This window comes from Phocoena sinus, chromosome 20 (assembly GCF_008692025.1).
Source record: "Phocoena sinus isolate mPhoSin1 chromosome 20, mPhoSin1.pri, whole genome shotgun sequence".
Taxonomy (NCBI): Eukaryota; Metazoa; Chordata; class Mammalia; order Artiodactyla; family Phocoenidae; genus Phocoena; species Phocoena sinus.
Genome location: NC_045782.1, coordinates 15,154,833 through 15,182,546, shown reverse-complemented (window position 1 = coordinate 15,182,546; position 27,714 = coordinate 15,154,833). Strand labels below are relative to the sequence as shown.

The 27,714-nt window shown below is 36.5% G+C and overlaps 1 protein-coding gene and 1 pseudogene across 3 annotated transcripts in view; both read left to right on the top strand.

Moving 5' to 3' along the window:
- The window catches only part of TAOK1 (TAO kinase 1), a 151,309-nt gene that overhangs the window by 72,482 nt on the left and 51,113 nt on the right, over nt 1–27,714 (top strand). For all 3 annotated transcript variants that reach the window (XR_004347492.1, XM_032616434.1, XM_032616435.1), the window contains 6 exons: nt 12,440–12,511; nt 15,573–15,674; nt 17,319–17,364; nt 17,928–18,024; nt 20,033–20,146; nt 22,805–22,896. Coding sequence is in view for 2 of the 3 variants with exons in the window: in XM_032616434.1 (XP_032472325.1) it covers nt 12,440–12,511; nt 15,573–15,674; nt 17,319–17,364; nt 17,928–18,024; nt 20,033–20,146; nt 22,805–22,896 (523 nt within the window). In the remaining variant the exon portion in view is untranslated. The remainder of the gene's footprint in view (nt 1–12,439; nt 12,512–15,572; nt 15,675–17,318; nt 17,365–17,927; nt 18,025–20,032; nt 20,147–22,804; nt 22,897–27,714) is intronic.
- Nucleotides 25,949–27,266, top strand: LOC116745596 (annotated as a pseudogene).

Sequence of the window (27,714 nt, the reverse complement as noted above, 5' to 3'; positions counted from 1 at the left end):
CACGCACCATTATATATATGTGTGTATGTATATATGCAGCATGTCTTCTTTATCCATTGGACACTTAGGTTGCTTCCATATCTTGGCTATTGTGAATAAAGCTGCAGTGAACATGGGGGTGTGTATAATCTTTTCAAATTAGTGTTTTTGTTTTCTGTGAAAAAATACACAGAAGTGGAATTGCTGTATTGTCTAGCAGTTCTATTTTTAATTTTTGAGGAAGCTCCATACTGTTTTCCATAGTGACTGCACCAGTGTACATCCCCAGCAATAGTGCACGACAGTTCCCTTTTCTCTATATCCTCATCAACACTTGTTATTTGTTGTCTGTTTAATAGCCATTCTGACAGGTGTGAGGTGATATCTTACTGTGCTTTTGATTTGCATTTCCCTGATGTATCTGTTGGCCATCTTTATGACTTCTTTGGGAAAATTTCTATTCAGGCCCTCTACCATTTTTTAATTGTGTTGTTTGTTTTGATGTTGAGCTGTATGATTTCTTTGTATAATTTGAATATTAACCCCTTATCACATATATCATTTGCAAATATCTTCTCCCATTCAGTAGGCTGCCTTTTCACTTTGTTGACAGTTTCCTTCCCTGTGCAAAGCTTTTTAGTTTCATGTAGTCCCATTTGTTTATTTTTTGTTTTGTTTCCCTTGCCTGAGAAGACATATCTGAAAAAATATTCCTAAGACTGATTTCAAAGAGTGTACTGCCTGTGTTTTCTTCTAGGAGTTTTAATCCATTTTGAGTTTATTTTTGTATATGGTGTTAGAGAGTAGTCCAATTTGATTCTTCTGCATGTAGCTTTCTAGTTTTCCCAACACCGTTTATTGAAGAGGCTGTCTTTTCCCCATTGTATGTTCTTGCTTCCTTTGTCATGGATTAATTAACCATATAAATTAATTAACCATATAAACCATATAAATGGTTTATATTAATTAACCATATAAATATAAACCATAATAACCATATTAATTAACCATATAAATGTTATTTCTGGGCTCTCTTTTCTCTCTTATTGATCTGTGTGTCTGTCTTGTGCCAGTATCATAGTGCATTGTGGTACAGTTTGAAATCAGGGAGCATGATACCATCAGCTTTGTTCTTTCTTAGTATTGTTTTAGCTATTTGGGGTTTTATGTTTCCTTACAAATTTTAGAATAATTTGTCCTAGTTCTGTGAAAAATGCCATTGGTATTTTGATAGGGATTGCATTGAATCTGTAGGTTGCCCTGAGTAGTATGGGCATTTTAACAATATGAATTTCTCCAATCCATGAGTAAATACATCTTTCCATTTGTTTGTGTAATCTTCAGTTTCTTTTATCAATGTCTTACAGTTTTCAGAGAAAAGTCTTTTACCTCCTTGGAGGAATTATTCCTAGGTATTTTTTTTTTGACGTAATTTTACATAAATGGGATTGTTTTCTTAATTTCTTTCTTTTTTTGATGGTTGTTATTTGTATAGAAACTCAAGAGACTTCTGTACATTAATTTTGTATCCTGCAACTTTACTGAATTCACTGTTGAGTTCTAATAGCTTTTTGGTGGCATCCTTAGGATTTTTAAATATATAGTATCAGGCCATCTGCAAAAAGTGATAATTTTGCTTCCTCCTTTCCAATTTAGATGTCTTTTATTTCCTTTTCCTTCCTAATTGCTCTAGCTAGGACTTTCAGTACTATGTTGAATAAAAGTTACGAGAGTAGTCATCCTTGTTCCTAATCTTAAAAGAAAGGCTTTCAGCTTTTCACCATTGTGTATAATGTTGTCTTCAGGTTTGTCATATATATGCCCTTTAATATGTTAAGGTATATTCCCTCTATACCCACTTTGTTGAGAGTTTTTATCGTAAATGGATGTTGATTTTTGTCAAATCTTGCTGGCCTTGTAGAATAAGTTCAGAAGCATTTCTTCCTCTTCAGCTTTTTGGAATAGTTTGAGAAGGATAGGTGTTAACTCTTCTTTAAATGTTTGGTTGAATTCACCTGTGAAGCCATCTGGTCCTAGACTTTTGTTTCTTGGGAGTTTTTTGATTACTGATACAATTCATTACTGGTAATCGGTCTCTTCCTATTTTTTATTTCTTCCTGATTCAGTCTTGGGAGATTGTATATTTCTAGGAATTTATTTCTTCTAGGTTGTCCATTTTATTGGTGTATAATTGTTCCTAGTAATCTCATTTGTAATACATTTGTAGTCTGTGATGTCGGTTGTAACTTCTTTTTCATTTCTGATTTTATTTATTTGGGCCCTCTCTTTTTTTCTTAACGGATCTGGCTAAAAGTTTATCAATTTTGTTTATCTTTTTGAAGAACCACCTCTTATTTTCATTGATCTTTTGTTGTATTTTTAGCCTTTATTTCTGCTCTGATCTTTATAATTTTTTCATTCTACTAACTTTGGATTTTGTTTGTTCTTCTTTTTCTAGTTCCTTTACATTTAAGGATAGGTTGTTTATTTGAGATTTTTCCTGTTTCTCGACGTGGGCTTGTATTGCTATAAACTTCCCTCTTAGAACTGCTTTTGTTATGTCCCATAGCTTTTTTTTTTTTTTTTTTTTTTTTTTTGTAGTACGTGGGCCTCTCACTGTTGCGGCCTCGCCCGCTGCGGAGCACAGGCTCTGGACGCGCAGGCTCAGCGGCCATGGCTCACGGGCCCAGCCGCTCCGCGGCATGTGGGATCTTCCCAGACCAGGGCACGAACTCATGTCCCTTGCATTGGCAGGCAGACTCTCAACCACTGCGCCACCAGGGAAGCCCATCGCATAGCTTTTGGTTCATTGTATTTCCATTTTCATTCGTCTCCAGGTATTTTTTTATTTTTTCAGTGACCCACTGATTACTTAGTGTTTAATATCATATAGTTTAGCTTCCATGTGTTTGTGTTTTTGCAGTTTCTTTCCTGTAATTGATTTCTAGTCTCATACTGTTGTGGTTGGGAAAGATGCTTGATAATAATATAATATTTATATATGAATTTTTATTTTATTTATTATTATTATTTTTTGGCTGCGTTGCGTCTTTATTGCTGCATGCGGGCTTTCTGTCTAGTTTCAGCGAGCGGGGGATACTCTTTATTGTGGCGGGTGGGCTTCTCATTGCGGTGGCTTCTCATTGCAGAGCACAGGCTCTAGGTGTGCAGGCTTCAGTAGTTGCAGTATTGAGTATTCATTACTCAATCCTCCTTTTTTTTTTTTTTTTTTTTTGTGGTACGCGGGCCTCTCACTGTTGTGGCTTCTCCCGTTGCGGAGCACAGGCTCCGGACTCACAGGCTCAGCAGCCATGGCTCATGGGCCTAGCTGCTCTGCAGCATGTGGGATCTTCCCGGACCGGGGCACGAACCCGTGTCCCCTGCATCGGCAGGCAGACTCCCAACCACTGCACCACCAGGGAAGCTCCTGATTGCTATTCTTTGCCTTTAGCTCAGCTTTCATCTCAGCAAATGAGTTTTCTAATTTTAATTGGCTCCTCTTTATAGTTTCTAATTCCTTGTTACAGTGGTTGGCATTTTTATCAATAGCTTTCTTAATTCCTTCAGTATTTTTATTACTTTTTGAACTCGGAATCTCATAGACTGGAGAGGTCTGTTCCTTTTTTTATTAATTTAATTAAATTAATTAATTTATTTATTTGGCTGCATTGGGTCTTCTTTGCTGTGCGTGGGCTTTTTCTAGTTGTGGCGAGCGGGGGCTACTCTTCATTGTGGTGCGCGGGCTTCTCATTGTGGTGGCTTCTCGTTGTGGAGCACAGGCTCTAGACGCGCGGGCTTCAGTAGTTGTGGCACGCAGGCTCAGTAGTTGTGGCTCGTGGGCTCTAGAGCGCAGGCTCAGTAGTTGTGGTGCACGGGCTTAGCTGCTCCGCGTCATGTGGGATCTTCCTGGACCAGAGCTCGAACCCATGTCCCCTGCATTGGTAGGCAGATTCTTAACCATTGTGCCACCAGGGAAGTCTCGAGAGGTCTGTTTCATTGCTTGTTCTTTCAGGAGATTTTTCTTGTTCTTTTAATTGGGAGTGGTTCCTCTGCTTCTTTATTTTACTTATATTTCTCTGACTCTGTGCATTTAAGAGAAACCCTTATCTACTGTGGTCTTGAAGGGCTGTTTTTATGTGGGAGCATCCTTGTGTAGCCTGTGTGAGTCTGATATTTTTGGTGCGAGGACTGTTTTTAATATGGATTCCTGCCATGTCTTTCTTCAGTGTGTGGTGGCTTTTATCCTCTTGATAGGTGGTGTGATTGGTGTTGTAGTGAGCAGATAGCCTGCACTGGATGTTGAGTGGGGCCTCCTATTTGCTCTGTAATTGTCACAGCCCTTTCGGGGGTAAGGTCTGCTCCTCAGTTGTTGTAATAGAAGCCCCTAGATCGGTTTCTGAGCTGTGATGTGAGGTAGGTGGTACTGGAGCACCTCCGCTGGGAGAGGAGCCACTGAGTATTCCTCTACAGGAGCTGTCCACCAGGAAGTGCACTCTGTGGTGTTGCCTGTCACGTTATGTGCACTCACAAAGTACACTGTTGTTGGCACTACCTTCAGCCTTGCCTCAGTCAAGGGAATGCAGGCAGTCAGCCTGGATATCCCTCAGGCTCTGTACTCACAAAGCCAGTAGGGCAGATCTACTGAAGTCAGGCACCTGGACGTTCCATGGGGGCTACAGAATCAGCCCAGGTCCTGGCCCTGCCTCTGCATGCCTGTGTCCGCAAAGCCTGTAGCTACTAACACAGGACCACCCCAGCCTTGGAAGCAACAGTAATCCACTGGGATGTCCCGCAGGCACAGAGATTACAAAGCTGCCAGTAGCCATGTAAATCCACCAGTCTCACAGCCCCTGAGGGTAGGCTCAGATTTCAGCCCCACTTCTGCATGGGGACAACCCACCAGCACAGAGGTGGTAGAGGTGGAGCCACATTGACTGTGAGCTCAGGTGAGCTCGTGGAGAATGAGGCTGCTATGATGGGGCCCCGCCCCTCCCTTTACATGTGTGTTTAACTATGTGGCTTCTATTGTGGCCCCAGGGTCTATCCTGCGCACACCCCTGGTTGCAGCCCAGAGCACCCTCCAGCTCCTTCCGGCTGTCTCCACACAGTCAACCCCAGCCCTTTCCCCAGGTCTGTCCACTGAAGCCCAAGTTGCAGCACTCAGCCCCTGCATGCACCAGCAGATGTGCAACTCGGGCTGGGAAGTGCAGCGAGGTGTCCAGGACCATCTGTGCTGGTTTCTCTCTGTTCTGCCTCCCACAGTCTGGTTGCTGCACTCTCCTCTGAGCCTGTGAAGCTCCGTATCTGTCCCAGCTGATCTCCCAACCAGTGAAAGGGGGAACCTTACTCTTTCATAGCTCCCTCCCAGGAGCACAGGTCCCATCCTGATTCCTTTTTTTTTTTTTTTTTCTTCATTCTACTCTGTTACGTGGTGCTCTTTCTTGCAGTTTTAGTTGTATTAGATATTCTGCCAGCGTTCAGTAGGTATTCTGTGAGAATTCTTCCACATGTAGATTTTTTTTGTTTTTTTTTGTCGGTACGCGGGCCTCTCACCGCTGCGGCCCCTCCTGCTGCGGAGCACAGGCTCCGACGCGCAGGCCCAGCGGCCATGGCTCACGGGCCCAGCCGCTCCGTGGCACGCAGGATCCTCTCAGACCGGGGCACGAACCTGTGCCCCCCGCATCGGCAGGCGGACCCCCAACCACTGCGCCACCAGGGAAGCCCTGTAGATGTATTTTTGATGTATTTGTGGGAGGAGGTGTGCTCCACGTCCTTCTCTTCTGCCATCTTTATCTCGAGAAGCGGTTTTCTTAATGTCCAAGAAAGAAGTTAGGAGTAAGGAAATGAGGAAGGCTAGAAACAACCCTGTTGTATGTTGGATTGGAATTGGAGGTATCAGTAGGAACTCCTCTCTCTCTCTCTCTCTCTCTCTCATGCGCACACACACACACAGATATACACATATTTATAAAGAATAAAAATTCCTTTTATTAAATGTAGAAGGACTAAGGGAAATAATTGTTGCAGCCAAGATCCACTAGTAGATGCTAAAATTAGTAGGTTAAAGTTTGAGATGAAACAGGATATATGCATAATCTCAAGTATAGCCCCAAAGATATTTATTAATTAAAATGGAAAAATCGGGCTTCCCTGGTGGCGTAGTGATTGGGGTTAGTAGTTAATAATTTTACCGGTGTTAATTTCTTAGTTTTGATAATTTTATTATGCAAGATATTAACATTAGGCAAAAGCTGTGTGAAAGATATATGGTAACTCTCTGTACTATATTTGCAACGTTTCCCAAAGTCTAAAATAATTTCAAAGATAAAAAGTTTTTTTAACTCACTAGTAACCAGAAAGGGACTTTTTCCCAAAAAGTGGGGAGGATGTAAGTTTCTGTTGACTCTTTTTTTTTTTTTTTTTACTTCAGAAAGATAATATACACTTTAGAAATTAAAATTTCGAGGAAATAAAATTGGTAGTTAAAGGAATATATTTTATTATTTTAAAGACTGTAACTTTAAGATTGAGCCAGCGATATACTATTCTAAAGTCATAAAACATCTCTAAGTATTCCTTTCTTAATCTATAGTGGAAAACTCCACTCATTGATTTCTTGTTTGTATAAAAATTGTTTTTTCCCCCTCAAACAGCAAGTATTGTACAGATGTTTAATATTTTGGCAGTATTATGGGTTTAGTCTTTTTTTATGGGCACCGAAACTACAATTTATTAATTACTAAATTTAGTAATTTATTAATAATAAAATGTTATTTCCCTTGAGAATATATGGTTCAAATTCTTAACAATCTGAGCTTTTGGTTTATACCCCAATTATAAATTGGAGACAAAAATAATAAAAACTCCATCTATAATTTCACTACCCACGGACAGCTACTATTAACATTTAGGTATATAAGTTGTAGAATTTTGTGTACACATGTGTATGTGTGTGTTTGATGTTGCTCACGTTTGTTTAATTCCTGGATTGGACACGAAATAGAGAAGAGGGACCCAGGATATAGATATTTTAGAAACAACCCTTTTTCTGTATTACAGTTTTGTCTGAATTTATGCTTATACCTTTCCTCTCCAAATACACTAATATAGAGAAATATAGAAAAAAGGAAAAATATACACAGAATCTTAGAAATGGGCCCAATAAAAGAACCCCACTGAGAAAATCCCTGAAAAATAGCCATTCAATATGCTGGTAGGAATTTTTAAAATTGATTTTATTTAATTTAATTCATATATATTAAATATACAGATATTAAATATATAGTTTGGTGAAATTAGATAAATTATACAACCAACATATAAAATGGTGATAGTTGTAGGAATGGATATGAGAAGATAGAGGATGGAATGATTCTTGTTTGAATATACCTCTTTGGATAATAAATACTTTACTTAAAAATTAAAATTAATATGTATGGGGGGGAAGGTTGTCACTGACATCAAAGGCAAACAGGAACAATGAACCCAACTGTATTTCAGACATAACCACATTGAAGGGAAAAATAGAACTAATAGGAGTAACTTTTGTACGTAGTATTTTAACTGTATACTCTCAGTCTGGTTGGGAGGGAAACTGTAGGCAAATCTTGAACCCTTCTTAATAGACTTGTTTCATATTTGTATGGGTGAGACAGATCTGAAACTATATGTTAAAGGATTAAGTGGGAATTCCTTGGTGGTCCAGTGGTTAGGACTGGGCGTTTTCACTGCCGTGGCCGGGGCTTAATCCCTGGTCGGGGAACTAAGGTCCTGCAAGCCACGTGGTGTGACCAAAAAAAAAAAAAAAAAAAAAGAAGGAGGATTGAGTAATGAATAATGTTGATGTTGTTTGGGGTCAGGATCCTAACTGTGAAAATATGGAAAGAAATATGGAAGTGGGGAAGGTAAGGAAGAACCCTGTGGGTTTGATTGGATAGGAATTAACACTGTTAATATGAAATAATTATATCTCATATATGTGTGTGTGCATCTCCTAGCTCTGTCTGCTGCAAGATTCTATTTGTAATGACACCCAGTAGTAATGAGCACACTTAGCACTCAGATCTCGAATTTAATTCCTGACTCAAAGGAACAAGAACTTATTGGAGGAATGTCTCATTTTGTTGCAGTGGGCAGGGAACATAAATGATAAGCCTTAGAAGACCTTGTGCCAGAAAGTTAAAAAGTGCTTTAAAAAAAGAAAAAAAAAAATGGGGCCTGTCAAAAAGACATTGGAGCCAGCTTAGAGGGGCTCCCACTGGCCAAATCTGGAACAATTTGAACATCAGTATAAAGATAGTAATGGATTATAACCCAGTTAATAAAATAGGACTTCATAATTTCCATGATAGATGATGGATGGATGGATGAAAAGGGGGGTGTTTTCCTTATAATAGAATGCCTGACTGATAAATGTGAAGGGAATGGTAGAGGTTGGGGGAGGAAATGAGCATTTTGTAATCGTCATAGTGAAGATTGTTTTGGGCTATTATCTTTAATGTTTGCTAAATCTAAGGGAAAATTTTGATGAGCAGGATGTTTACGTGGTTTTAAAGTATCTCTCCACAGATTGTTAGATACAAGGTAGGAAACAGTAACTTTAACTATACACATTGGAAAAACACAGACAGCACCTTTAGTGGGTGATGAAAATTGGTAACACCAATGAGGAGTGGACACATTGTATACCTCCAGATATGATACCCTGGGAAAGACACAATATCCCTCTTATAGTATTCTTGCCAGAGGTGTATAATCAGAATCTAATTTTGAAGAAATTTCAGACAAGTACAAATTTAGTTACATTCTCTAAAATACCACTGTGTATTCTTCAAAAATGTCAGTATCATGAAAGATAAAGAGGGGTTATGGAATTGTTCTAGATTAGAGAAGACTAAGTAACACAATATGTGATCCTGAAGGGAGGGAAAAACATGTTTGTGAACATTAAATATTTTTACTTTTTGCTTTTTAAAAACATGAATAAGCAAAAGTCGTATCTCCTTTTAACTTGGTCATTTAATTTTAATCATCATTACTAGTACATTTGGATTTTAATAGTCAAGTTTTAGTTTAATTTAGTATTTTAAAATAATATTAGATTTGCAGATTTCACAGTTAGTAGTGTTTTCCCCTATAATGTTCATCTAGTTCCCCTAATGTTCATATGTTACGTAATCATGGTACATTTATCAAAACTAAGAAATCAACATTGATAGGATACTAGTAACTAAACTATGTACTATATTCTGTGTACTAAATTTTACCAGTTTTTCCGCTGTCTCTTCTCTGTTCTAGAATCTAATCCAGTATACTTCATTGCATTTAGTATACCCACTTTTAAATTAAGCTTTGTCTTAGGCTAATTAAAAGTGTAGCTGTTTAATGCAAAGCAGTGGAATTAGGTCCTTACCTCATACTATAGAAACTATAGAAAAATTAACTAAAAATGGATCAAAACCTCAATGTCACAGTTAAAACTATAAAACTCTTAGAAGAAAACATAGGGGTAAATCTGCATGTCTTTAGTTTTGGCAGAGCATTCTCAGATGTGACACCAAAAGCATGAGCAATAAAAGAAAAAATAAATAGACCTTAATCAAAAATGAAAATTTCTGTGCTTCAAAGTACTGAAAAGACAACCTACAGAATAGGAGAAAAAATTTTGTAAATCATATATCTAATAAGGGACTTGTGCCTAGAATATGTAAAGAACTCTTATAACTCAATCAAAAGACAACCCAATTTAAAAATGGGCAAAGCATCTGAATTGACATTTCTCAAAGAAAGATGTACAAATGGCTAAGGAGCACATGAAAAAGATAATATCATTAGTCATGAATCTTGAAAAAAGCCAGTCACAAAAGACCACATATTACATAGTTCCATTTATATGAAATGTCCAGAATGGTCATATCTCTAGAGACATGGAAAAGTAGATTAGTTGTTGCTTAGTGCCGAATGGATTTTTTTTTTTAATGAAGAAAAGAATTTTATTGTAAAATACACATAAATTTTACCGTTTGACCATTTCTAAATGAACAATTTGGAGTTTCTTTTTGAGGTGATGAAAGTTCTAAAATTGTAATGATGGTTGCATATATCTGTGAATGTTCTAAATGTCACTGAATTGTACACATTAAAATGGTTGAATTGTATGGCATGTAAATTATATCTCAGCTCTTATAAAAGAGCGCAATATAGCTCTTTAGACATGATTAAAATAAAGAGGTTCGTAGATAGATAAGCAGAGAACATTTTGGAAAAATAAATTTATATTCAAGCAGGATGTCTGTGGATAGATCCACTTCACCCATTACAATAAGTGGTGCCAGTTTCCTAACCAGTACACCGGTAATTGAAATTGGAATGTGATTAAGTTTCCCAGGGCGCACTTAACTGAGTGTCTTTTTTTTTTTTTTTTCCCCAAGCCACTCTGTTGAGATAAAATTTACATATGTGCTGTCTTTTTAAACAAGTTTTAAAGTATAAATTACATACCATAAGTTCACCAATTTAATGCCTACATTTCAACGATTGTCAGTAAATATCTGTTTTGCAGCCATCACCATAATCTAATTTAGAACATTTTATCTTTGGGAACTCATTAAAAATCTGAATTGAAGATGAGTTCTTCCAACAGATGATTTGAGGTGGTTCTGATACTTTTAGTGAACCCATTTAAAATATTTTGCAGCTAGTCTCATGTGCCTTCTTAATATATAATCATTTTTTTAACACATGGAAGTTTGGCTTTTCTAGTTAACTGTCGTGTTTCTGTTACATTTTTATTACCTTTTTTCAGAATTACCTCAACAATGTTAAGTAATAATTGTGATAGCATTTTAGCATTCTTAAGCCTGATTAGCAGTAGTTCACAATAGAGGTGATTTATCATGTTAAAGAATTAACCTTTCTAATTTGTTTCCTAAGAGTTGGGCCTTCTTTGCAATTGAATACATTTAGAGTTGGGCACTTCTGCATTTTCAGGATTTATTGAGCATTTATAAATTGTGTGTGTGTGTGTGTGTGTGTGTATTATTTGTTTGTTCCCCCTTTAACTTTTACAAATTGTGGTAAATTATGAAATTTTTTTTCTAGTATTAGAATCTTTTGCATTTCTGTAAGTTTATCCAAATGAAAAACTGTATATATTAGTGTATTTTATCCAAATGAAAAATTATTTTAATGCCATATAATATTTTAAAAATTTTATGTAGAGTTTTCTTGTCTATATTTACAAGTGAAATTGATACCTAACTTTCTATTTTGTGCTGTTTGTGAGGTTTTAGTTATTGGGTTATACTGCTTTCTTAAAATTAATGGGCTAGCTTTCCTTTTTTTCCCCCCTTACATCCTGAAAAGTTTACCTGGTAAAACTATTTTCCACTGAAGAGTAGTTTTTTTGTTGTTGTTGTTTTGTTTTGTTTTTTTTGGTACGCGGGCCTCTCCCGTTGCGGAGTACAGGCTCTGGATGCGCGGGCTCAGCGGCCATGGCTCACGGGCCTAGCCGCCTCGCGGCATGTGGGATCTTTCCGGACCGGAGCACGAAGCTGTGTCCCCTGCATCGGTAGGCGGACTCTCAACCACTGCGCCACCAGGGAAGCCCACCACTGAAGAGTATTTTATATTTGTTTGTTTGTTTGTTTAATATTTGTTTATTGGTCTGAGTTGGGTCTTCGTGTGGCAAGTGAGATCTTTGTTGCTGTGTGTGGGATCTTCGTTGCAGCACGTGGGATCTTTAGTTGTGGCATGCAAGATCTTTAGTTGCGGCATGCGAACTCTTAGTTGCAGCACATGGGATCTAGTTCCCTAACCAAGGATCGAATCCAGGCCCCCTGCACTGGGAGCTCGGAGCCACTGGACCACTGGGGAAGTCCCTATGTTTTGTTTTGCTTTTTTGCTGCTTGCGGAATCTTAGTTCCCTGACCAGGGATCGAACCCGTGCCCTCGGCAGTGAAAGCCAGGGTCCTGACCACTGGACTGCCAGGGAAATCCCCACTCAAGAGTATTTTAAAGACAATTCACTGGTGTTCTTTTCAGTCTGCCACCATTGTTTGTTTTTCTTACATTTTCTTCTTTAGATCAGTTTTAGTAATTTATTCCTTCCAGAAAATTGTCCGTTTCATTGAGATTTCAAAATTGATTAGCATAGGCTTGTATATATACTAGTCTTGTTTTGTCTCTCTGTTATAGTACTATTCAAATTTCTGTTTTGTCCTCTTAACTAGATCTCTCAAAGATAAATCCTGCTTTATATTTCTTTCCAAAGTACCAGTTCCTGGATGATTTGATACGTTTCACTATATGGTTATTGGGTTTTTTTGTTTTTAATGTTCTTTAAAGGCAGTTTCAATGTTCCTTTTGACATGGTAGCTCATAAATGCTTTTATTCTCAAAGAAATTATTGCCCAGATTTAATCTGTTAATTTTTACAATAGTTCTTTCTTTGTTTTTTTAGGCACGAGATGTGCGCACCAATGAAGTGGTGGCTATCAAGAAAATGTCTTATAGTGGAAAGCAGTCCACTGAGGTAGGTGAAATATTTATATTCTTCTTGACATGTTAGAAAAAGACATACCGTTTTGGTTTTTTTGGTTTTGTTTTGTTTTTTTGCGGTACGTGGGCCTCTCACTGCTGCGGCCTCTCCCGCTGCGGAGCACAGGCTCCGGACACGCAGGCCCAGTGGCCATGGCCCACAGACCCAGCCGCTCCACTGCATGTGGGATCCTCCCGGACTGGGGCACAAACCCGTGTCCCCTGCACCGGCAGGCGGACTCCCAACCACTGCGCCACCAGGGAAGCCCGACATACTGTTTTTAATTGAGGGTAGCTGGGAATTTTTTCAAAAAAGTGTAGCCATACCTAAAAGTATATGAATATTAAGAATATATCTCAGGGCTTCCCTGGTGGCGCAGTGGTTGGGAGTCCGCCTGCCAATGCAGGGGACGCAGGTTCGTGCCCCGGTCCAGGAAGATCCCACATGCCGCAGAGCGGTTGGGCCCGTGAGTCATGGCCAATGAGCCTGCGCTTCCGGAGCCTGTGCTCCGCAACGGGAGAGGCCACAACAGTGAGAGGCCCGCATACCACAAAAAAAAAAAAAAAAAAAAAAAGAATATATCTCAGTGTATTTTCTTTCACAAACTGAGTGTACCTTTTTAACTTGTACCTAGAGCCATAAGCAGCATATTACTGGCATTCCAAAAGCCTACCTGTCCCCCTGCTGTTAGTTTTTTAACTGTGGTATAATATATTACTTTATCTTTATCATAGAAGGCTTATCAGTTTCTAAAAGAGTAAACTAGAATAAGATGCATTTAACAGTAAATTACATTGGATGTAATTTTTTTAATGATTCAGACATTAAGGGCTGATTTAAGCAAACTTTAATGAGCAGACAATATATATCTAGTCTGAAAAATAAAAAAAATACAATTATTGATACTACACTGAGTATACTTTAGTTCACTAATATTGTGAGTAGTGCTTTTTAGTATATTTATTTTGTTTAATTGCATAAATTTATTTTATGAAATATAGTCTACTTTTAAAACCTAGGATCTGTCAGTCTTTAATTTTTCAATGTAATTATTTTTAATTGTGGTAAAATACACATAACAAATTTACCATGATAACCATTTTCTAGTATGTACTTCAGTGGCTTTAAGGACATTCACATTGTTTTGCATCCATCACCACCATTCATCTCCAGAACTCTTTTCATCTTGAAACACTGCAGTTCTTTACCCATTAAACAATAACTCCCCACTCCCTCCTCCCCTCACCCCCTGGATATCACTCTTCTATTTTCTGTCTCTATGAAGTTGACTACTTTAAGTATCTGATGTAAGTGAAATCATGCAGTATTTGTCCTTTTGTGACTGGCTTATTTCACTTTACATAATGTCCTCAGAGTTCATCCATGTTGTGGTATGTGTCAAATTTTCTATCCTTTTTAAGGCTAATATTCGTGTGTGTGTGTGTGTGTGTGTGTGTGTGTGTGTAAAACACTACATTTTATTTATCCATCCATTCATCTGTCAATGGATGCTTAGGTTCCTACTGCCTCTTGGTTATTGTGAATAATGCTGCTGTAAATATGGGTTACACAAATATTTTTTTGAGTCCTTAGTCTCTCAGTACTTTAGGTATATGCCCAGAGTTGGAATTGCTGGATCAGTCTTTAGTTTTTAAAGAGTTTGGTTTTCTACTTTTTTGGAATCTCTTTATTTTATGATAAATCTTGTTTTTGTAATGATCACACTATGAATATGATAACACTATTATGATTGTATCACTGTTCCATCATTTTGATACCTAAAAAACTCAGGTTCTTACAGGATTACTCTCATTTATATTCTATTCTGTAGCACAACTTCTGAACTAAGCTTTCATAGGCAAACTTGTACTGTGTTGGAGTCTGATTAGTCACACCTAGAACAAAAAGTTTCATTTAGGGCATCATTTTTTCACATCTGATATTAACGTCTTTCATGAAATTTTTTTCAATTGAAAATTGCAGGGTTTTGTTTTGTTTTGAAAGTTTCAAATATCATTCAGACTTGAAATTTAAAGGCCATGAAACATTTTCTCAGTTTAGCATCTTATATCTTACACATTTTATATAAAACACTGTGAACATATTTTGCTATATTTTGTTGAGGGCTTGTGAAATAACATCGGCGATATATGATCTTACATTCTAGTACAAAACATTTTTTAAAGTTTCCTATTATGCCAGTTTCCCTGCTTTTAGAAATCTGGCCCAAGTCAGTGGTAAAGGTTGAAAAAACGAAAACAAGAACAAAAAACAGATTCCTCATTCTCACCCCACAGCTGCTAAGCCTCTAGAGTCTCTGGGTGTAGACCCAGTAAACAGTATTTTTAGAGTTCTCTGGTTGCTTCTTAAGAGTAACTATGTTTAGGACATGGCCTAAGTGTCTAAGGTTGTCATGGAGTAGCTTATGGCTGAAGGTTTATCTGTATTTCCTGGTAGGTGTCATTTAGGAATGCTCTTAGTAAAATATGTAGGGAAATGTTTTCATACTGTTTTTTTTTTCTGTGAACTTTCCCATATAATAACTAATTGTTCTCTAGCATTTTATTTTAGGAAGTGTGCACTTACGAGTTTAAATCTTCGTTTGAATTTAAAAAGCAAACAAAACCTTAACATTTGGTAGAACACATAACCCAAAAACACAATAGATGAACTTTATGGTATGTAAATTATACATCAAAAAGCTGCAAATAAGAAGGGAAGATGAACTTTTGAAGAAAAATCACTAAATATGGTATATAGTTTTCATCAGCATGGTGTGTGGTTATAAAATTTTAATAAGACTCATTGATAATAAGTTTTACCAAACTAAAATTTGTCCTACCTTGAATGAAATAATTTTATAAATTATGTAATTGAGTTATAAACTATATGACCATAACTTTTTAATTTATTATTTTGATATTTACATATTACAAATGAAGTTTAATGTTCTCAATAACCCTTCTTAATCTGATAACTTTTTTCTTATATAACTTTCTCAGGAAGAGCAGCTGTTCATCATTTTTTCCTTTATTCGTTTTTTTCCTCCCCATAGAAATGGCAGGATATTATTAAGGAAGTCAAGTTTCTACAAAGAATAAAACATCCCAACAGTATAGAATACAAAGGCTGCTATTTACGTGAGCACACAGCATGGGTAGGTATATGCTTCCCTCTTGCTGTAATTTTAGTTGGTTTCTGTTTAGAGTTAATTATTTCAAGAATGTCTCAAAATGGTTGTGTAAGGCCATGCAGAAACACCTTGAAATGTTAGTTCATTCTGAGAGGGAGAGCAGCTTTTCCTAGAACTCCCAGGCAGGAGAGGGAATGTATGTTTTGTGAGTTTACTGCAGAGATTTAGCTGACCTTTATGTACATTTCTTGTACTCATTTTTTAAGGTAAATGGTGACTAGGGTTTGTTTTACTTCAAACACTCTTCTTGATCTCCTTGGTGAATTTATTTTATCTCAAGTAGAATCTTTTTAATAATATATTACATGGTACATGGTAAAATGTTCTCTGACATTTTTTAGTAGTATCATTCTTCAAATGGTTTATCAAACATTGTGAAAGCAATCCTGTTACTTGAGGATGAAATGTAGCCTATCTTTGACATAAACATATTGTAATCTATTTAACCACAAAGATCTTGGTGAAGTCCTGCTGAGTCCTGGTGAAATTTGAACTGATTATGATTCCTTGGCTGAATAATACTAATGCTAGAGAATTGAGACACTTTGTTACAAGGAGTGGTGATTAATTTTGCCCCATTGTTACCGCTGAGGTGAAACGGTAGTAATACTGTAGAATTGTGGGCATAACTGTATCTTTTAAGAGAGAGGCTAAATTTTCTTTAAATGGGAATGTCCCTTATTTTGAATAATCAGTAAGTCACAGCTAATTATCATTTTAGTATCCTGAACCTAGATTTGTAATGTTTGGTGCATTTTTATCCAGTTTAATTTTGGTGGCGATGGCAGTACTCCTAAATACAAGACTGTGGTTAAAGAAAAAGCAGTGACATTGGGGAGATTACCTCTCTGTCTCTCATGTTTCTCCATTGTAAAATAAGGATAGTAATAGGGCCTACCTCATAAGGTGGTTGTGAGAATTTAATTAGTTTTTTTTAAAATATTTATTTGGTTGCACTGGGTCTTAGTTTCGGCAGGTGGGCTCCTTAGTTGTGGCTCACGGGCTCCTCAGTTGTGGCTGGCAGGCTCCTTAGTTGTGGCATGCGAACTCTTAGCTGCTGCATGCATGTGGGATCTAGTTCCCTGACCAGAGATCGAACCCGGGCCCCCTGCATTGGGAGCGTGGAGTCCCAACCACTGCGCCACCAGGGAAGTCCCTTAATTAGCTTTAATATATATAAAATATCTGGCACATAGAAGGTGCTCTGTGTTTGCTTTAACTGTAACCTAAGCTTTGTATATATAGTTCCAAAGGACAGTTTTTTGCTTCCTAGCGATTACTAAAGTATTGCTTTCGTACTATAGATTAATAGTAACAGAATATGTATATTCCTTTATAGTTTTAGTAGTAGTTATATATGAAATACACATCTTATACAAATGATTATATGTTGGTATTGTAAAAGATTAATGTGTCATTAGCTTAACTTTACATATGCACTTAATATATTACTAGATACGTAAATACTCATTTTTTAAGGTAAATGGTGATTAGGGTTTGTTTTACTTCAAACTGTCTTCTTGATCTCCTTGGTGAATTTATTTTATCTCAAGTAGAATCTTTTTAATAATATATTTTAATACTTATATAATTTTTCTTCCCATGTAGCTTGTAATGGAATATTGTTTAGGATCTGCTTCAGATTTACTAGAAGGTAGGTTCCCTTTAATCATTAAGAAAAAATAGTATTAGCAAAATAAAATGAGAATTCAATAAGAGGTTTCTTAAGTAATGTACAAATTTTCCAGAAAGAATAAAAATCTTAACCTTTCTATATTCTCTGCATAGTATGCACTGTCCTCATTAAATGTAATGTAATAGCATAAAAAAAGGGATTTTAAAAAAAAAGGGATTTTTCTCTCATTTTGACTTAAGTTTTTTTGGAATCTTTGTCATTCAGCTCCATCTGTTCCTTCTGTTCAGAATGAAGATATTAGAATAAAGGGAGAACTTTTATTACTTTTGTTTTTGTAATCACCAAATAATTGCTTAATGTTGTTAGCTTAGAGGAAAATTGACTGTGGACTGTATACTTTAACAGCTAGGCACAACTGTATACTAGTTGAAAAGTTCAATAGCATTATTTTATTATCTTTGGAAGGAAATCCCATCTTGCTAAATGTTAGTTTTTAAAAATTGCCCTATATATTAGGTATGTATTTTTAAACAAAAATGTTCTTTATAATAAATATTTTCAAATAACTTTCTTATTTTAAGTTCACAAAAAGCCATTACAAGAAGTGGAAATAGCAGCAATTACACATGGTGCTCTCCAGGGATTAGCCTACTTACATTCTCATACCATGATCCATAGGTAAGCACTTTGAAAATTATTATATATTAACAAGCAAATGGCTTGTTACATTATTCACTTATTAACCCTGAAAGTTTTGTTGGTTATAGCCAAATAAAACCATTTCTTATAAACTGAGGTTTTTTAGATTGTCCATGTTTAAAAGTACATACTAGTACACTTGATCTCTTTGTTTAGGATAATTTTAATCTTTGTCTACACATGTTGCTGGATTTTCCGAAGTTCAGGCATACCTCATTCTGTTATGCTTTGCTTTATTGCACTTCACAGATACCTCGTTTTTTACAAATTTAAGGTTTGTGGCAACCCTGTGTCAAGCAGGACTCTAGGTGCCATTTTTCCAACAGCATTTGCTCACTTTGTGTTTCTGTCACATTTTGGTAATTCTCACAGTATTTCAAACTTTTTCATCATTTTATTTGTTATGGTGATCTGTGATCATTGATCTTTGATGTTACCATTATGATTGTTTTGCCATTTATTAGCAGTAAAATATTTTAAAATTAAGGTATATACATTGTTTTTTTAGAGATAATGCTACTGCACACTTAGTAGCCTACAGTATAGTGTAAACATAACTTTTATATGCACTGAGAAACCAACAGATTCATATGACTTGCTTTATTGTGTATTCTGTTTGTTAGGGTAGTCTGGAATCAAACCTGTAGTATCTCTTAGGTATGCCTGTATGTGCACTTTGTAGATTTGTGCACATTTAATTGAAATTAATTGTAGAATCATTTAATTTGGGGAATGGAAAAGACATTAGGGATTATATAGTCTTACTTTTTTCATTTTACCAGTGAAGCAACTGATGCCCCAATTTGTGACTAATTTCCCAAAGTTTACAAAGCCAGGTGGATTTAGACTAGAACTAAACCTACATCTTGTCTTCCTGGTAACTGATAATGCCAGATTTATTCCATGATAGGGATAAATAAAAGATACTTAATACTTTTTATGCTTTGAGTATTGATCCTTGATGATCCTTGATAATGAATAGTAAAATTAAGCCATTCCATAATGCATTTTTAGCATTGGTATTGGTTTTACCTGTTTTAGAAGGAAATTAACATTTTTTGATTATATATGTGAATCAAGCAATAAATGTTAAACTATATAGTAGAGTCAATTGCGAGTTAATGTGATTTTTTTTTTTTTTAAGATTAGGATTGTAAGGTCCAAGAGAAATTTACATACTAGTAAGTAAGTGAATAGAAGATTTAGAATTATAACCTAAGGTCTTCGCACCGCACAGCTTGTGGGATCTTAGTTTCCTTACCAGGGATTGAACCCAGGCCCAAGGCAGTAAAAGCGCTGCCAGGGAATTCCCTAAAGTATCTCTTCATTTTTAAAAAACAAATGGAAGGAAAATAGATTAATTTAGTATTATGTCCATTACAATAGTAAGAATTGACAAGTGCTCGGAAGCTTGAAAGGTTAAGTGTATGTTATGGTGCCCGTTGGACATACAGTCCCATTTTATAAATATCCATAATTTTCTGGGATCATGGATATTACATTATCCATATGTTTGTTTTCATTTCATATCCTAAGGGTGGAAATGATATGAATAATCCTTTTTTTTAAATTGGGGGCATGAAATTCTTTTTTTTTTTTTTTTTTTTTTTACATTAAGTAGGTTACTCAGAAATCTTAAAATTAGGAAGGAGTGGTCTGCTATTTAAATTTAATTTTTAAAACCATTATTTGTACCAATAAACAGGACCTCAGATGAAGACTATACACTTTAATTACCTGATTTTCTGTCTTGTTTTTACTGCTATTTTGCCTTCTCTTTTACAAAATTGTTACTATATATGGATTCTGTATTTTTTGTATTCTAATTTGGATCTTAATTCTCATCCCAAATGAGAGATTATCCTAGGACTTAATTATTTTGATTTCTCCTTCTCTGTTTTACAAATTTTTATTTGATTTTTATCATTTTTTTTTACACAACCCAGTGAAGGAAAGAGAAATAATTTTCTGTGTTCCTTAAACCCAGAGATATCAAAGCAGGAAATATCCTTCTGACAGAGCCAGGCCAGGTGAAACTTGCTGACTTTGGCTCCGCTTCCATGGCATCTCCTGCCAATTCTTTTGTGGGAACGCCATATTGGTAAGAATAATCTTATCTGGATTTGATCTTCATAATTGATATTGTGTGTGGTTGTGCGTCTTTAAGATGTCTTTTTCCTGAAAATATTATGTTATTTTGGACATTTTAACTTTAAGCATTACAGTTAGTTTCAAATACAGATTTGGAGTGCTCCCCTTACATCCCCCATTTTTAAAATTTGTCCCCCCTACAGTTTCCTTCCTATGATTATCTGCATCATATATTGGGTGTGGGAGTGGAAACATTCAATAAGAATTCAAGTGGGGAAAAGATAGAAATGCTAAGTGGAAATGTGTGTGTTTTCTTTAGATTTATATTTACTATATATCATTGATCTTCAGACTAGGAGTACCTAAAGACTGGTAGTGGACTTGGAGTTCTCTGGGGTTTTTTGTTTTTATTTTTTATTATGGAGAATTTCAAATATAACACTAGACAAAAGTATAATGAACCCTACGAATCATTCATTTAGCCCAGCAACTTTATCCCCATGGCTAGTCCTGCCCTATGCACTCACCTCTCCCTTTGTTCCTCTCCCCTCAGTTATTTTGAAACATTCTAGACATCATCTAATTTTATCCATGAATAATTCATTATTAATGTCAGCAAGTTTGAAGGGAATAATTTTCCAGATCTTCAACTTTCAAATGTATCCTCTTTTTCTATGTATGCTGAGAGCTGTGTCTTAGGCCCACTACGTCATCTTTCTCACCTGCCTTTCAAATCTCCCTTCTCCTGCCTCATAAAAGAAAGGCTTCTAACCCACCCTGAATATTACAGTGATGCATTGCTCTGTGGTGTAAAAGCCTCAAAATAACACCAGAGGAACAATTTGAGAAGATATAGCATCTGTCAGATATATTGAAGAGTCAGGACAAAACTCTTGGCAAGTCCTTGTACCTTTCCAGTCATCTGCCTTCCATTCCTTTTACCCTTTGCTTTTTCTTTCTCCCCAATTATCTTCCTTCTCTCCTTTTTTTCTAGTGCAGAATTCATAACTGACATGGTTGTCGTGGGGACACATAAACATGTTATTTGCATTGAATTCAGACTTTTTTCTGGCAGAAGGTGATTCTGATTTGACTGATTGATATGACCATGAAGACTGATTTTGCTAACTAGATTATAGGGCAGTGTTTTTAATAAATTGAATGAACTAATTCTGCAACTCCCAAGTTTTTAATATTTTTAAAGCACGTACACAATATACATACATACACTGTGCATTATATCCTTTGCAACTATTAAATTTATAAAATTTACATATCAACTCAAAAGTGTGCAAGAAAAAAAAAGTGTGCAAGGGATACACAGTTTTTATAAATTCATTGAAGGTAAATAAATGAATAAAAAATTTGAAGACCACTGCTCTAGATGACCAAAAATTTCTATGTAAAACCCTAGTTTAGATAGAGTCCCCCCCATAAAAAAGGGTTCTGTGAGTGTATAATATTTCTCAGTGCTTCCCCTCTTTAGATATTAATGATGAATATTAGATATTTAAAAGGCCCTCAAAAGTTCTGCAATAAAAAAACAAATTACTTGTTTAACTTTTCTTGATAATTTCTCAAACTTCCTTCAGCATCTTAAAGAACACATTGACAATTGAAAGTTTACAATAAAGTAAACATATTGGTTAATTTGTATATAGTGTACTTGGAACACAGGAACTAGGTTCATATTTATATGTCTTTACACAAATGCACATGTGCACGCACACACAAACACACACAGGGATACCTGGTAATACTCTTATTGAAGCCGTCAGCAACTGTTCTAAGTACCTATCTGTGCTTAATACCAAATACATATGAAGTATAAGGTAAAGTATCATCAAGAACCACAGACTCTAGTTGAAGACATGAATTAGTGTTTCATTTTTTGTAGGCTTTTTTGGGTTTTTTTGTTTTGGTTTTTGTGTTTTTTTGGCTGCGCCGAGTGGCATGTGGGATCTTCCCGACCAGGGATCGAACCTGCCACCCCCGCTGCAATGAATGGAAGCGTGGAGTCTTTAACCACTGGACTGCCAGGGAAGTCCTGTGTTTCATTTTATCACCAAGACACCATCGTTGGTTGGTTATAAAGTTGATAATTTTGTGATTGTTTTAGTTGTGAGCTGCCCTAGCCACTTTTATCATGGGACACTATTCTAATTTGAAAGAAAGGCTGACAAGCTATGCTTATTCAGCGTTGGATATTGTGATAGGTACTTCCTGAAATAAATGGAGTGAGTTTGTCATTTCAAGGGAAACAACTGATGGTATTCAATGCCAATGGTAAAATTCCATCTTTCAAGCAAAAATTAGATGGAATCCTGAGACCAAAATGTTTGAGAATCACTGGCCTAAAGGCTATACAGTATTAGAATTTGCAGACTTGAACGGATGCAGAATACAGCCCTCCTCTAGGGCATCCTTCCTTTAGGATGCTGTTATAAGATCATGACACATGGTGAGAATGAGTCTCACACTGTATATGCAAAGGTAAATATTTACCTCACAACCTGTAATACATTTATTTCATATTATAAAAATTCTTAATGTCCAGATATATTGCCTGGAATTCACACCAGGTGTTCTCCATGTAGATAGTCATTACATTTTAAAAGAAAAGTATACATTTTTTTAACTTTAATTTAAATGACATTTTATTTTTTAGGATGGCCCCAGAAGTAATTTTAGCCATGGATGAAGGACAGTATGATGGAAAAGTAGATGTATGGTCTCTTGGTATAACGTGTATTGAACTAGGTAAGCATGTTCTTTATTACTATGTAGTAAATTTTGATCAAAGTTTTACCTCAATTTCTATACCAAATTACAGCTTTTTATTTTTTATGTTGGTTGCTAAGGGGAGCAATATGTTTATTACATAGTTTTCATTTTGGTTATCTGGTAATTTTTATATATATTAGCTTAGGTATATTGTATTTGCTCTGTTAAATTAGGTCTAAAAAAATTTCCACTATAGTATTAATTAAGTTTGAGGTATCTATGTCTTATTATTAATGAGTATTTGTTAAGCACTTGGAATATATATGTGATTACTAGATTTACCATCTATAGATGGTCTCTGAAGCATTTATGAGTTACTTACCTTTACCTAGGATACTTATTACTTTGAGTTAGATTTAAGAATTAGCTGTCAGGCTGCATACATATTGTAGTAGTTTAATTTTATGCACACATTCTGTTGCTCATAAATTGAACTGTGCTTAAAGCAGCGGACCACCATAACTTCACTAACATTCCCAATGTAAGTGAGCCAGGTGGGTAATTGAACTGTCACTGTAACTGAAGATGATGGCTATCTTCTTGCTCTTGATTCCCCAGGCTTCCCCCCACAAGCCCAATATCCTTTTCTTTTTTCCTTCTTATAAGAGCATTCCATTAAACTTTATTTAAAAACAAGAATATTTAATTGAAGCATTCTAGGAGTGACCAAGAATTGAAAACAACACATCAAAGTAAAAATCCATGTGTAGGGCTTCCCTGGTGGCACAGTGGTTGAGAGTCCGCCTGCTGATGCAGGGGACACGGGTTTGTGCCCCGGTCTGGGAAGATCCCACATGCCGCGGAGCGGCTGGGCCCGTGAGCCATGGCCGCTGAGCCTGCGCCTCTGGAACCTGTGCTCCGCAACGGGAGAGGTCACAACAGTGAGAGGCCTGCGTACTGCAAAAAAAAAAAAAAAAAAATCCATGTGTAATTTTGACAAATCATATTTATTTTAAAGTTTGATAACAGCAGTAAATAGAGATTTGGCGATTACCATAATGCCATTCTCCTCTGATCTCTTCATCTCAGTTTGAGGTTTGCAAAGTGTTTCTTCCATTTGAAAGTATCCTTAAGTGTCTTAAATTCTTTTTCTCTTGATTCTTCTTCCTACTGGTAGATCCTAATTACTTTCTTAAGAAACTTGGGTATAAATATAAAAAAGCTGGTTAATATATTCTGCCCATGGGTTATTTTTACACTCTTATGCTGGCTGATGCATATATGTGCCCCTTGGTGATAGCGAAATTGCATTAATGGTCCTGTTAGGTATCATTGATATATTTTAATATTTATCTGATTAGAAAGTATTCATTGGCTAATTGTACTGCTCGGAAAGAAACCTCTCTAAACTCTGCAGTTTCTGTGAAATGGTTTCTTTTTGCCAGACTTTTCTAGCTTTTTATTGTAGTTCACAAGATAGAATTACTTCACAGTGAGAGTTTTTATGCTTATATAATAAAGCAACTTCAGAAGATGTGACTGCCTTTGGATAATTTCAAATGAGTGAGATGTCTTAAAGAAATTCTTAGAGTTTTAGGCATACATTTGGCATCTTCAACTTTTATAAATAGTCTTTCATAATCACTTTAAAAAATTTTACTTACAAATGTTTTGAATTATGAAGTTGTTCTACGTTCAGGAACTGTATTTTAAGCCTGCTTTGGGTTCCAAGGGAAAGGTCTAGAGGAGCACAAGCAAATAAAACTGTCTGCATTGGTAGAAATGTTCTGTGTCTCCATGCCTTTTGAGCACTTGAAATGTGGCTAATGTAACTGAGGAACTGAACTTAAAATTGTATTTTTCTTTTTTTTTTTAAATATTTATTTATTTAGTTGGTTGTGCCAGGTCTTAGTTGTGGCATGCAGGCTCCTTGTTTCCACGTGTGGGATCTTCGTTGCGGCATGCGGAATCTTTAGTTGTGGCATGTGGTATCTTTAGTTGTGGCATGCAGGATCTTTTAGTTCTGGCATGCGGGAACTAGTTCCCTGACCAGGGATCAAACCCGGGCCCCCTGCATTGGGAGCTCCGAGTCTTAACCACTGGACCACCAGGGAAGTCCCTTAAAATTGTATTTCATTTCAATAAGTTTACATATAAATAGTCACATGTGGCTGGGGGTACCCTGTTAGACAGTACAGGTCTATAGGCATGCAAATTAGATTTGTAGTCTTGGGAACTAAATCTGTTACATGCTTTTACTTTAAAATAGTTAAAGATAGTGAATTAAAGCAAACTATTTTCTCATAGCTTGGTTATGTCTTATGACCAAGAAATCTTAAAGTGCAGGATTTTTCATAGGTTAGTTTATATGTTTGATTACAGTTAATCTGATGGAAAAGATCCCTGGTTTGTTGTTTTCAGGAATGATTGTACAATCGTGTTTATAAAAATAAATTTACCACTTTTTTCTGATTATAAAAGTGTATATTGAGGATGTAAAATTTCAGAACTTTAAAAGGAGTAAAAGGAAAATAAATCAAAATAAATATAACTACAGTAATTTGTTAATGTGTACACAGGATAGAAAGATGTAAACTGTGACATCAAAAACATAAATCAGTGGCGCACCTTGCAGCTATGGCGGCCTTGTGGTGGTGCTGTCCATTCAGCCGCTGGTGGTGGTGGCGACTTCCTCTCAGGAAGTCCGATCTCCACCTCCTGCTCCCACCACGCTTGCTCGGTGGCGGCAGAGGCAGCGGTTGTCCCTGCCTCTCTGCCTCCTCCACCTTGGCCTATCCACCAGCTGGCATTGGCGGGGAGGGAGACGGTAGTTGTAGATGGCCACCCCTGCCTCAGAGAAGATACCACATTGAATGAGCAAAGAATGAACTTTTTACAGATACCTTTTATAAAAGGCTTATAAGGAATAGTGCCATAATTTGAATCACAATGGATTTCACATTATGAGGTGAATGGGAGTGAAGTATTGGACAAAAATAGATTTTTTAATCTCTACATTATGGTTTTTAGCTCCTCAGTTGTTGCACAGTCTCACTATTTGGGGAAAGTTCATGCTAAAAAACTGAAGTAATTAATGGGTGAATATGATCAAATTTCTCCACCAAGTTCTCAACCTGATAAGCAGAATCCTTTGTCAACCTAATGAAGTATTCAAGGAAGACATCTGACTCTTTTCAAGATGAACTTGAAGATTATATCAAAGTGCAGAAAGCCAGAGGCTTAGAGCCAAAGACTTGTTTCAGAAAGGTGAGAGGATTATTTGGAAACCTGTGGATACAAATAAGAGGTTAATTCTAGACCCAGGTGTAGAATGTTTGATCAAAGACTCCCTTATGAACCCGTCCAGACCTACCGAAGACCGTGCAATATTTCACAAGCAGTGGAGAAGCGGTTACCTCAGTGACTATCAGCTCATGACAGCAGGCTGAGACTGGACTCCCTGAACTACTGTCAATTCACCAGGGACTGTTTCTCAGGAAAACCAGTATCCCTGAACTTTAGTCAACAAGAGTAAAACTGTGGCTCATACAGTGTAGGATCTGGAGTTTACAGGCACCTCTCCTCAGAAAACAGTGCCAGTGCCCATCAAGCTAGTTATAAACAGATACATCAGAAGAGAGAAAGATACCCAGAGGAAGGCCAGGAAAAACCAGAGGAGGAGTGGCCCAAGCATAAGAGGAAGAAAGCTTATGAGGAAATAGATTTAGACAAACACAAGAGCATCCAAAGAAACAGAGGTGAAAACAGTCAGAGTCAGTACAGAAAAGCTTAAGAACCGAAAGGAGAAAAAAAGCTGAGGTGTAGCCTCTAAGAAAGAGGAACATAAGCGTAGAAAAGAGAAAAAGGAACAAGGGAAAGAAAGGACAGAAGAGGAGATGCTTTGGGACCAGTCTGCCCTTGGATTTTGAAGCTCTTGCATTGGTTCTCCTGAGGTTAAACTGAAGAAATAGTTAAGGAGCTTGGTTTTATGATGTCTATGTTCATATCGCTCTTTTCATGTGAACAGGTACAAAGGCTAAGTGAACAGAAAACATTTAGTGTGCTTGCTCTCCAAAATGGAAATTACTTTTCTGCTCCTAAAATCATTACTACATTTTTCTTATACATAATGTAATTTCCCTTGATGAGGGTGGCTCTGCTTTTATTCATCAAATTGCTATGATGGTGGAAGTATTTTTCCCTTGGGAGGTCATTTATTTTAAATTGGAGGATTAATAGGCTTTATAGAATCTGTTTCTTGATTGGGTGTTAGTTTGGGGTGGGTGTTTTTATATTCATTAGTTTTCTCTGTGAAGCAGTTTACATTGATATTTTTTTTCCTTCATTAAATCTAACTTGCTATAGATTTTCTAGATTGGAAAGTGGAAAATGACATACATTATATAATAAGCTTAAGTTACATACAGTTTTAAATGTTTCAAAAAGTCTTAATACAAAATCAGTTTATATTCTGGAAATGTTTATAATATAATAAAGTTCTAATTTCTACGAAAAAAAACATAAATCAAAACCAACAAGCGAAAGATAAAACATGGTGGTGGGGAGTAAAAATGTAGAGCTTTTTTTTTGCGGTACGTGGGCCTCTCACTGTTGTGGCTTCTAGCATCGCGGAGCACAGGCTCCGGACTCGCAGGCTCAGCGGCCATGGCTCACGGGCCCAGCTGCTCCGCGGCATGTGGGATCTTCCCAGAGCAGGGCACAAACCCGCGTCCCCTGCATCGGCAGGCGGACTCTCAACCACTGCGCCACCAGGGAAGCCCTGCGTAGAGCTTTTTTTAAACTTAAGTTGTTATCAACTTAAAATAGACTATTATAAATATGTTGTTTTATATA